The sequence below is a fragment of the Phoenix dactylifera genome, chromosome 3 (assembly GCF_009389715.1).
Source record: "Phoenix dactylifera cultivar Barhee BC4 chromosome 3, palm_55x_up_171113_PBpolish2nd_filt_p, whole genome shotgun sequence".
Lineage (NCBI taxonomy): Eukaryota > Viridiplantae > Streptophyta > Magnoliopsida > Arecales > Arecaceae > Phoenix > Phoenix dactylifera.
The window spans coordinates 22,299,744-22,312,335 of record NC_052394.1 but is presented as its reverse complement, the minus strand read 5'-3'; the positions used below and the strand labels follow the sequence as shown (position 1 = coordinate 22,312,335).

General features: G+C 37.6%; 1 protein-coding gene across 2 annotated transcripts; it reads right to left on the bottom strand.

Annotated features, from left to right (window-relative positions):
• Positions 1-1,819: 1,819 nt before the first annotated feature.
• On the bottom strand, positions 1,820-11,794 carry LOC103705941 (protein ALP1-like). 2 transcript variants are annotated; one of them, XM_026804206.2, is made up of 3 exons: positions 11,033-11,793; positions 10,101-10,348; positions 1,820-3,150 (listed from the first exon to the last, which is right to left on the bottom strand). In XM_026804206.2, exon 3 carries the CDS (start codon positions 3,047-3,049, stop codon positions 2,108-2,110), a length of 942 nt encoding a protein of 313 aa, XP_026660007.2. In that variant the 5' UTR covers positions 3,050-3,150; positions 10,101-10,348; positions 11,033-11,793; the 3' UTR covers positions 1,820-2,107. The 2 variants fall into 2 exon arrangements, with proteins under 2 accessions (XP_026660007.2, XP_008788079.2); XM_008789857.4 differs by lacking the exon at positions 10,101-10,348 and having other exon boundaries at positions 11,033-11,794.
• Positions 11,795-12,592: the final 798 nt, after the last annotated feature.

Below are 12,592 nucleotides of genomic sequence, written 5' to 3'. Positions count from 1 at the left end.
TAAATTCAAAAGATTGAAAAGACTTTGCTTGAATCAAAGCATAAGATACATACTGCCTTAAGAATATGATTTGCCCCCTTATGTGTGGGTCTACGGCGTCTCATCCTCAAAGTACAACAACCCGGCTCAGTCTGATCCTCCTCTAACGAACATAATTTTTGGGGAGACTTGACTCGACCGACTCCTTCAGATATCCAAAAAAAGAAAAAGATAAAAAGAAGAAAAATTTTAAGAGCGGAAGAACTCTATCAGTGGAAGAAACTCTTAAGATGAGACAAAGCACTAGTGAATGAGAGAGGGATCGAGATGTGTTTGATTTATATTAGTCTGGATGACCAAAGAGACGTGATGGTTCCAAGGACACAAAATGTTTCGGAAACATTGTATCTTTTTGAAAACTATTATTTTCTTTTGAAGAGTCATAGCTCTTCTGAAAGAGGCGCCTCATAAAAAGTATGTTAAAGCATTTAAAATAACTAAAATTTAAGGGATAAAAAAATCTAACTTTTTTTTTAAATTAAAATTCTAATATTGCTCTAAGATTCAAGTATTTCTGACCATCTAAATGTGGTAGCCAACATGTGTAGCCATAACCGTTCCGAGTTTGAGTTAAGGCCTATCTAACCAACTCCTCAGGATTTTAAGGAAGGAATTAGCCGAGGTCATCATGCGGCGGCGTACTTCTTGAGGAATGGGGATCAATCTCTAAACATACTCGACTCTTCCATACCGGAAGAGGATATAATTAATAGACTTCTCCACCTTACAACAGGGCAAGTCGATGAGATCCTCAATCTATGCCTGCTCAGGACGGTTCTAGTTAGAATGTGTCCTCAGGTTAGTGAAAGATAAGCCCAGTTGGACGATGATGACTAGTGTTGCTGTTGCCATGCTGGAGGCAGTGAATAGAGGAAAAAAAAAAGCGCTAAAACTATAAAGAGGCACCTTGGGGAACGTAGTGTCGGGTTCATGGAAATTCTACTTTCCAGCGTTTCTGGCGTAACGGTGAAGACGAAGATTCTAGAACCATGAAGAGCTTGCAAAAAGTCATATATTTTTCTCATCTCTACGTGAATTGCAGATGAGTTGAATGGCATTATTCAATTGTCCATAAAGTGCTATTTAATTTTATAAATACAGAATAGCATTATTTCATGAATTATGATATGCGTACGTGACGCGGAACTTCTTATGATTTTAATCGGGCAGATTAGGCAATACCCTGAAGACCCATAATTTTCTTTTCTTTTCTTGGTTAAGTATGCTTGATCTTTGGACCTCCCAACTAGCACATATGTGACTACAATTTCATTTGGATTCGAACATACATCATAAATGGAGCAAGTACGTGAGGATTTTAAATGTAAAGAACGAATATCTGACCCCTTCAATTTAAATTTTTAACTTGTCAAATCCTTGGCAATTGCACATAAAAAATTTGCTCAAATGAAATTTCTGGCTCCTCCTTCCACTTTCCAGTTCCTGCTTCATCATCCATCTGAGAGTTTGTTAGCTACTGCCAAAAGCCATAATAATTGGGCTTCAAATCCTCTAAATTCTTGCTTGTCCAAAAATTAGTAACATCTCAAAATTTGAGGATTTGAGATATTGATGTTCAAGGGCAAATGAAAACTCTTAAATGAGAGAACTTAGGTTGCAGTTATTGATGTTCTAGGGCAGCTAACAGGGCAAGCACAATCAAACTAGACTGTCTTCCACTTGAAAACAGTTCAAAAAAAAAAAAAATCTTTCTCGTCTACCATAGCACCGCCTACAGTAAAGTTTATGATTTTATCAAAAAGAAGGTACAACAAGAAAGTGAAGTTAAGAACAGTTCCCTGCTAAAAGTGACGATTGTTTTCAAATTGTTAACATTCATATAAATGATAGTCATTAACAGAATTTTGCACAGCGCTCGTGTATTTGACTACTGTAGTTCCAGCACTATGACAATTGAATGGAAGCGGCCAGAATAGGATATAGAGAGCTTGAGTGCCACTTAACCACTGAACTCAGCATTGAAAGATGAATTAAAGCTCATCATCCATCAATACCCATCTTTGGGTATATAAAAGAGAAATTAAAGAGAAGCAGTTGAATAATCATTTCAGGTCGGCAATCTACCAGACAAGTATTGAGTTAACTTATCCCTCAGTTCAACTCCAAACTTGTCCCCCGCATCACAATATCGCTGCTTGTAACGGGTGTCATGGTGGTGAGACAACGGCATCTCATCCGTCACTTCATCTTCCAAGTCTATGACTATGTTGTGAAGCAAGCAACAAACGAGAATAATTCTTGGCAGTCTATGCTTATCAGGTCGCCACATTTCCCCCTGAACAATCTTCCACATATCCTTCAGTCTTGCCAATGCCCTCTGTGCCACCATTCTGGTTGCAGAGTGTCGCTTGTTGAACTCAATTTTGGAATCTGAAAGGTCCTTCCCTTGGTAAGGAGTAAGAAGCCAGGGATGGAGGGGGAAGCCGGCATCTCCAATTATATACTCACTCACCTCTGAACCTTCTGAAAGCTCCATCTTTTTTCCATTCAGCCTTGCGCCTTTTTCACACAATTTGTAGAATCCTGAGCTGTAAAGCACGAGTAACTCATTCATGCTACCGGGCCAGCCAGTGACAATGTCCCGGAACCTCATCTCAGGGTCCACAATGGCCTGCAGGACCATGCTGTAATTCTTCTCATAATCAATCCACACTTTGTTGGAGGAGTCCACAGAAGGCAGGCACATCATGATGTGGGTGGTGTCAATGGCACCACAGCAGTTAGGCAGACCCCGGACTTTCTCAAACCTGGACTTTATAACTTCCATCTCTTCAGAATTGGGCCATCGGAGGTGGTGAAGTCCTCTCTCTTCCATAGACTCCACAAATCGCCAGGTCACTTGAGAGACAGTCGAATGGTTCATCCCAAAGGATGTTCCTATATTCAGTAGCGACTCACCAGAACCCAACCTTCTTAGAGCAACAGCTACTTGATCATCCACAGACAGGATCTTTCCATCTGTGAATGTGAAGTTAGTTGTCTTTGCCATCAAGTCCTCCCTCACCAATGAGGATATGTAGTTGAAGGTCTTCCTTGAGATCTTGAAGACAGACTCAAATCTTTTTGGTTCTTTTGATAAAGATAAGGGTCCTGAGAAAGTAACAATTGATGGGAAGAATCATCAACTCGTAGCACAACGGTTCGAGAAGATTCAAAGTTTATCAGAAACTTCATATTAAAGATAAATTCCATTGTCACTGCAAAGACTCATCACCAAAATGTAAAGACAACCAGGTGCAGTGGGAAAGAACACAAGCACAAAAAATAAGATAAATTTAGCAGCGATAGAAAACATGGTGCCTCCATTGAGAAGTAGATGACTGAAATTTGCGAATTTTAGATCCCCATTAGGACATGAAGAAAGCACTTTATATTCAAAGTTTGGACATACAACTGAACTTTTTACCAGTCACATGAAATGAGTTAAAGCAAATGTATACTTGTGCCGCTAGTTAACTACAATAGTATTAAGAATGGACCTTTTAATGCTACGTGCTGCTAGTAAATTTCTTTTTCATTGGTTTCTATTTGAGACAAGGAGTCAGAACCATTTCCTTGATGTAAACTGCTGAAGTCATTCCTGATTTTATCTCAATCTTGTGTATGTTACACCAATGCAAACACATCTCTTTGTTATGCTAATTAAGGTTGTTTAAATTTTATGAAAAAGAGACGCCAGTAAGGGCTGCAATGTTTGACACCGACCTTAAACTAGAATACTGGAAGCAGACAGTATTAGCATCAAGATGTTCTGCTAGAAAGTTGCGATAGTCGGTGATGTCTGCTGAAGACTGCTTTGCTATATCACTCAGAGAAAGCCCTAAAACAATGGTGATGACTGTTAGAGGCTATGGCATACCTGCCTGTCTCTTATAACAAGCCACTTGAATAGAAGAAATAGAAATCATAAAGCACAAAAGAACCTTATGTAATGTACATATGGACCTATGGTGTCAACACCATGGTAGTAATCATTTATAACATATTGACTACGTACAGCCTATATGTAAAGTTGGATAAGATACTGGTTTGGATTTGTCATGCTCTCTATATATTGTGGGTCCATATAAAACATATGGCTTCAGGGGTCCATTTTTTGCAACTTGATTATGAATTAGTTAGATCCGGACTGGGATTTCTTTGACGTGCAATGAATCTAACATGATCCAAACAGACCAAACCTGATGCATTCCCACAATAGCATTCAACTGATCATGGTGCGTAGGTTTTGGAGCTTGCTGAAACCTGTGAAACCAGTGCTTCTACTACCCTCACTCAACATCTATAGCTCTAAAATGTAAAAAACTACTCAATTGAGATACTAATGGACACCTACATGCTGAAGCCTCAATGTTGTAACTTCACTTCAAGCAACTTTATGCCCAGAATCATCATTCAAGAAGTGCAAACTAAGAAGCAGTTTTGTAACATACACCTTTCTCCAATTAAAATAAGCAAGCATTGCGGTGCGCACTTGTACTATCAACACCTAAAGAATCCTCGCCTGCATGTGTTGAAGAATGAGACCTAATGCTGAAGATGATTCAACCATCCCATGGTCTGGAGGCAATTCATACATCATAAATTTCCTAGCCTTTTCTTTTTCTGGGAATTTAAATTTTAACCATACAAGTAAAACATACCCCGTTATCTTAAAATGGGTTAGTTTTGCCAAGTTGAGAAGAACTGAGAAACTAGTATTAATATGCTGATGCACAAGGTTAGTTCATAACCTCTAGTGAATGGTGCATCACCATATCGATCAATAGTTAATGAAGTAGTTGTGAATGTACAACCCAAAACATGCACTATATCTTAAGTATTTTGTTTCTATACATTAGTACATCAAATACTTCATTCAAGTTACTCCGGGATCGCCAAATTTCCACTACAATAGAAGCTATTGTACTGGGATTTAATCCATTCAATTACCCCACAAGATGTTGCTGAAATTACTTCTACATGTTTATTTACAGATTTAAAATTTTCCCAATACCAATATAGTAAACAACTCATAATATTGACTTAGATAACCAGAGTCAGATTAAGTTTGCTCCATTCAAGTGATTTTACTTAAGATAGCTACAACCAAATAAATCCAATATAAACAGCCTTCATTTTCCCACAGCTTGACAGAAATTCATTTTTGAAACTATAACATCTGGGCTGCATTACTGAATATTATATAGAAGCTCCTCTCTAGGAGTTTGCACAAGCGTGAAAGATACACCATCAATATAAATGCACCAATAGGTCGCGTGAAAATGCAGAATGCCTTTTGATGCTATCATCACCATGAAAACCTTTTTCTTCCTATCTTACTTTATCCCAGATACTCTCTACTTGTAAGTTCTAATAGCAGGAAGTGGGAACGGAGAGCTTCTTTAGTCATGGACAAGCTAACCTGCACCTTTCCTGCACGAAGAAACAAGATAAAAATCTGATCCTAAGACAGGAAACTATGTATGATGCTTCAGTATGAACTTGATGATACCAATTTACTGAAGAACTTCTTGCATGATTCCAAAAGCTTCCTGTATAGCTTAAAGCAATTTAGCATATGATGTTGACCTTTTATGCTCCCATTATGCTCAATTATAGAGATCCACATGTTTTGTCTTGTAATTGATGTTTGATCTCTTTTGCTCTTCCAATAGTTTTGTGGTTTATGTAGGTATTGGAATGTATCACTTTGCCAATTTGTGGAATCCGCTTTGTACCTAGTGCTCTAGTTTACAGTAGGATACTTTGATCAATTACAATATGGAACAATAAAATTTACTTATTCTTGCTTGTCATTTCCCATCTTTGCCATTCCTCAAGGTTTCTATAGGTTCCATGGTGTTTCATAAGGCCTACATCTTGCAGAGTCAAAGACTTCACCATCTTCGCCCTCTCATAGTTTGGTCAATGCTTCTTTAGGCCGGCATATTAATCTTGTGCCATTCCATTTCTGTCGCATCTCAATGACATTCTACATATATTGGATCATTGTTAAGCCAGTTTAGCTTTGCATCAACATTTCAAGGATTTGATTCAGATCTTGGAGATGTATGGATCAATGTTTTTGGAGATCTTGGAGATCTTGATTTCAGTTCCTTGAATTAGTTCGATCTTCAATGTTTTTGGCTATGGCAACATCAGGCAACGCACTTGAATATGCAACATCTTCTGTATTCTAGGATTTATATAGGGGGGATTCGGCCCTAGTTCAGTGTGTTAGCATAGGATTTGGAACCTTGATCATCATGTTCACACCCTAATAAGATCTTGCACTCCCAAGTCTCAAAACTTGTTGATCATGATTTGGAATAAAACAATGGCAAGCCCTAAGGAATGATGTACTCAAACAAGGGTTCTTGACCGAACATGAATTAGATACCGATCCAAATATCAATTTTGGCATCCCTTATTCTGGGAGAAACAATATAAATATAAAGAACTTATTTAATCAAGTGAAGGTGGACCATAAAAAGGTATATAATCTTAGTGCCCTAGCTTGTGTAATTGATAGCAATAGACCTTATGTCCATAGATAATTTATGATTTTAAGCAACGGATGGAAAATATCAGAGTAAGTTCTATAAGAGATACTATAGATACTGAATTTTTGATGTCTGATTTTCTACTTTTGAGTTTGGTATTGTCTTATTCAAAAAGATTGATGGGGTATACAAAATAGGACAGCAATCAAATGTTAAAAAGACAAAAGCTCCTTTCCTTGGTAAAAAATACCAACAATTGCAATATATTATGTCATGCATGTTGAAGTCATTAGATTATTTTACACGTTATGTAGATGAGAATTATACTTTTTTCATTGATAATTAACATTCAATATATTGTTATATGATATACAATTAGATATTGGAACAGATGTTGTTTGCAAGATGACAAATTAAATAGGAATAGCTGAAAATTCTCTCAACGTAAACACCACTTAAGATTTACCAAAGTCTTCCTGATCACTTCCAACATGATTGGTTTAGTTCTTCCCCTATTTTCTAACCCTACGACAAAATTTGGAGCTCCACTCTGCTTGGCCTTCCCGTGTCTAGGAAAATCAGACCCTTTAATACAGAGACAAAAGTTAACCCTTTTACACCATTAAAACATCTAAAATCTAGAAAATTCCTTGAACAACTCAAAAACAGAACTTAGTATGGTAGAAGAAGACTAGGTTTTTCCACTTACAGCATATCAATAAATAAATAAATAAATAAATAAATAAATAAACTGACAGAAAACTATCTTCCATAATGAATATGAAAGGACTCAATAAAGAGAGGAGACAAAGTTGTGCAGAAAAAGCTGAAAATAGGACATGAGGTAGAGGAACCAAAGAAGACTCTAGATGGAGACTGTGGAAGGAATGTTTGTTTAAGGCTTGACTAACTGAAACATAGTACTTCATAAGTATGAATGGCGTTAGCTAAGGGAAAATGTAGGTGCAGAGTATGGCTTGTCCATTAATGGTATCAGATAACAGGAAATAGTAAATATGCCCAAATAGCAAAAACATGAAACATAACAGCCAATGTTATGTATCTTTCCAGTCTTAAACTCATATATCTACTAGTTCCACATGATCAAATAGATCTACATTTTTTATGTTTAACACTTTTCATACTAGATCTATTAAACTAATTTCATCAGTTAAATATGGATATTGCTATTTAATTTGTATTTAGTATTCCACTTTTTTTTTTAACTTTAATGTTCAGCTTAAAAGTTCATACATGGTTTCACATATCTATCCAAATGACAAATACTTCTCATTCACAAACTGAGAGCAATAATTAGTATAATTAATGGAAAAAAGCCTAATCAACCACTATAGACGCAAAATGCTAGTTGGCATTCTAATATAACAGAACATGTCTTATCTGAAAAAACATTCATTGTACTACTTGGATATTTTGGGGCATACAGACATTTGTGATCTCTATAATTTATAATTGTAAGTGCACAAATCATCATTTAATCTGCTGAACAATGTTGGAATCAGAAATTGTTCTTTCAAAATAGTTATTTCAAAAAATAAATCTTCTTTTGCTTCCCAACATATTTCTCCTATACATGCACAAGATTCCTTTCACAAATATGATTCTAATCAGTGCATATGATTTTCCGAGAATCAGGGGAGATATGTTTTTCTCCAATATCTCAATTATTGGCACGGACACCTTGACGTCAAAACTTAAAGCATGTCCAGACATCACCTAATAATTCTGTCTACTGCCCAAGATTCCAAGCGATCCATATATCTAGCATTTCATTACCAAACAACCACAACCAATAATTAATCGATCTATGATTATTCAATGATTATCAGGACATTCTCAGTTAAGGAGCTAAAGTTCCAATCTTCATCGGGGATGGAACACTACCACGCTATTGTTCCAGTATATGTGATAGAATCTGCAAGAGAAAGGCAAAAAACAAAAAAACAACAAAAAAAAAAATCAAAGAGTAGATGAATTTCCAAGGTATGGGTATCATCAGGAAAATGATTATGGGACTTAAGCAGCAAACAAATGCTTAATCTTGGTAGAGAGTCTAGAGACATTTTTTTCTGAAACTTCTGAAAAATGATATACTTGACCTTAAACTTGAAGAACAAATATAGAACATTCAAATGTTAGATAAACCAAAAATGAGTAGACAAGCTAAATCTGCATAGTCCTTAGAATTCAACCAGTCCAGTTCATCTTGCAACCTCCCCTCTGATGCAGAGTTCTTTTAAAGATGTCAAAGAATTGTTTAAAGAATTGGATCTGTTGAACACTTGAAGCAACAAATTGTGGTGATAAAAGTGGGAAAAAAAATGATACAATGAAGTGGAAGCATCAAATGCAACACTGAGTAGGAAATGAAACAATAAAGCAAAACCACCACCATAGCACTATGAGATATATTGCCCAGTACACTGGCCTACATAAGGCATGAACTAGGCACAAAAGACCTATCTCAACCCGCGGATAGCATGGCAACGGCAATGATTCTAAAGATGATGCTGAAACAAAGAGTTGTATGTAAATCTCTTCAACAATCATATCTCAATACATAGCAAGAGAACTAAAAGACTAAGCGTGCATGTAACCTTTGGCAAGAAGAGTGTAAGTGGTTTTGTTTCTACATCTAGTTGCTAGATACTACAAACAAACCAAGCATGCTGGTACATACCTCACTCCTAATGAAAGTGTGAAAGGAGGACAAAATATACACTCAAGAACATGTTTTAGATAGCAAAATATTTGATGGCTGAGTGCACCAGTAAAACAGGATTTTTGTTTCCTAACGGACATCCAACATACATGAGGCCATGGGCCAAGATTATCAAAAAAATGTTGGAGTTTTCCAATGTTTATTTGATTCCTTTACTTTCTAAGGTTAGGAAGCTTCAGTGAAATCACCTCAAAGAAATCTACATTTCATTTTTTCTGATTTAATTTAGGCAATTCCTAGAAACATTGATGTTAGTCTCTACGTGCACGGTGGTACTTTTCAAGATTGATAAATTATAGGATAGTGAGTCTTAGAGTAACTTATCTGAAATATGGCAATTTTCTAAATCAAATTTGCAAAATATCCCATCAGAAGTCTTGTTTTTCTTCACGTTATTATTATTACAAACATCTTTCTATTATACATAAAAGGTCATCATGCTTGCCCATGTATTTTTAACTTTCTTTCAAATTTTTGAAAGTTTTGATAATCCTTTCAAATTATCAAACTAGCATTCATCTCTAGGGTATTAAAGTAATGCTAAATCCCTTTCCTTCGACACACCAATAAATCAACCATGGTTTCAAGAAATATTTGAACAAAACCCAAAAAATTAGTAAGCTTTATTCATGATTAAGATTTAGCATAACCTAAAGAAACTTTTAGTATGAAGAAGAGTTATCAAATCAAAACTTAAAGAGGAACAAGAAGAAAGAAAAACATGTAAGTTTGTTATACTCCTGAAGATATCTGGTAGAGAAAACAGCATCTGAAGAAAGCCGCTTGATCATTTCAATTATCATTGAACCTACCCTGCAACAGTGGCTTATGTCAATAGGAACAAAACAAGTCTAATGTGATAAACTCATTCATCTGTTGAACTTCTTGTCCTCTCATTTGCTGTGATTGGGCCTGAGGTCTTCAAAATTTTGTCATGTTGCGCAGTCCGAGCATTATGAGCAGAAGGACCTTTCAAACAATCTCCACAGAGATCATGGCTTCCACTTGAAGAATGTTGGGCATCAAGTTCCAAACGCTACCATAATAAGCTACCATCTCGCTAACAAACAAATGAACGAGCAAAATAAGGAAAACTTGGTTATATTTATCATTCAAACAATTAAGGATGCACCTCTAAGATCTGATACAATGCAAAAAAATAGAAGTGCTTAAACATTGCGTCTAACAACATCAACCAAATCCGATAACAAGCATCCACATTATCTGACAACTGCAACTTTAGAGTAGGAGATCCACATCCAAAAATATCTCCCTTCTGGGACCTCATCATATATGACTTCAATCACATTTGATCAAAAAAGTAAAGCAAAACGTGTTAACCCACCTATGAAAACCTAATAAGTATCGTGGACGCGAACATAATTCAATCTAAGAAGATCACTCCTTGCTATCCAACTTTTGTTATGGAAAGCCATCACCCCAAATGTTAAATAACACTGAGGTTTGTGATGCAGTACTCATACAATATCTGTTGCGTCACACGTAATCAAGAAAGCACAAACATCTAATTCAGGACCCAAACTAAAATGACAGAAAAAAAAAAAAAAAAAAAAAACATTACCGAATCTAACAACCCAAAATACATGAAATCCACGAACTACAATATCATCCATTCGGCGCCGTTAATTGCAAGAACTAAAGGTATAAAAAAACAGTGGCACAGCAAGATAAGACATCCATAAGAAAGAAGAGCAAGCAAGAACAAGTGGGAAGAGAGATAAACCTGTAATCCTTCTCGAGAAGTCATCCCACCAATCACCAGTTCCCTGTCCCGACGCCATCGACGCAGCGGCGGCGCACCTCTCGGCCTTCTTCTCGGCCCTCTTCCTCTTCCGGAACCCTCTAATGGGCCCCATGTTCGCACCTCCACCACCACCACCACCACCCACCCACTCACCCGATCTCGGAGAGCCCACCGACCCTCGGCCAAGAAAAAGAGCAAAGAGTACTAGAAAACAAACTGGAGACAGGAGAGTAAGTCAAGGCCCAAAATTCCCTGCGCAAATTCCTTATGATAGAAGGAAAATCGCAGCGAGAGAGAGGGAAAGGGAGATCAGTTAGGAGGCGATATAGGTCGTGGTAAAAGAGGCATGCAAGGCTGGTTATAGCGAGGGAAGGAGAGAAGTAGAGGAGGTACGATTAGCAGGAGAGAGAATGCTGTAGCTGGCGAGTGGTGCGCTGCTGTTGGTGTTCTACAGCATGCAAGAAGGCTTCATGGATGGGTGCGGATTTGAAATGGCTCGAGAGCAGCAGATGTCGGATGAGTATCTAACGAGGACATGTGGGTGAGAACTTGTCATGGGGGCAGCGCACCAAATAGAGAGAGAGAGAGAGAGAGAGAGAGAGAGAATCAGGCGAGGAACCAAAGAGGGGGGTCTGTACTTTGTAGCCTCTGGAGACTTGGATTTGGAGTTTTTGGGAACGCAAAGTTGCTTGGTATGAAGCATATAACCAAACCATTCCAAAATGTATTCTGTGTGCAAAATCATGGAAGAAGGGGCTCAGTTGATTAATGCTTTTTGTAAATGGATCTGGAATTGGGATTAGCTGTAGGCCCTGGTTGATCAAGGGTCAGTATGGGTCAATCCTGGATTATTATCTATTAAATTATAGAATTGTGCAAAGAAGGCGCTTGAATGACAAAATGACCCTCATCTTATCATACCATCTTATTCTCATGGTTGTGTAATTGGTCAGTAAAGGTGGCTTTGTGCGTCGAAGAGAGGGTCATGAGGAACTTTGGTACTATGGATGGAGAGTATTTTTGGTCAATTAAAAAGTTGCTGCTTCCCAGGATCATTCACTGTCTCAGTCCCCATGGCAGGGGTCATGGAGGCAGCGCTGGTCCTGCGAGCGGGAAAGAGAGCAGTGTGGTAAAGTGATTTTTTTTTTTTTTTTAATCTTAATCAAAAGGGAAGTTATTGAGGTGCGGTATATCTTGGAGTCGTCTCTCTTTCAGTAAAAGAGTATTTTGGTGAGGGACGGGATCCAATGAATAGTCGGCATACCAATTACTAAAACAACGAACGGATGCTAAACAGGTGCAATGTTCTTTACATTTTACCGCCGAGTTCATTACGTGGCAGGTGTGAGTTTGCTGGATTTTCTGTTTTATTTGTTGGATGGGCAATTGGGCTGGCTCATGGATCCATAGACGTTTTCCGGGCTTCTGATGGGCTTTGTCGGGACTTTCTGTGGGTGCGGCTGGTGGGATGCCGATGTTGGAACGAAGTTCATGGGACCTGCTCTAGTGGATGATGCCTACCTTCAATTCAACTGGAGA

What these genes read in the sequence shown, in the direction of transcription:
- LOC103705941 (XM_008789857.4), bottom strand. Translation starts at nt 11,165, where the DNA reads ATGGGGCCCATTAGAGGGTTCCGGAAGAGGAAGAGGGCCGAGAAGAAG. An exon ending in CTTCTCGAGAAGGATTACAG is followed by an intron (nt 3,151 to 11,032) that starts GTTTATCTCTCT and finishes TTACTTTCTCAG; the next exon opens with GACCCTTATCTTTATCAAAA.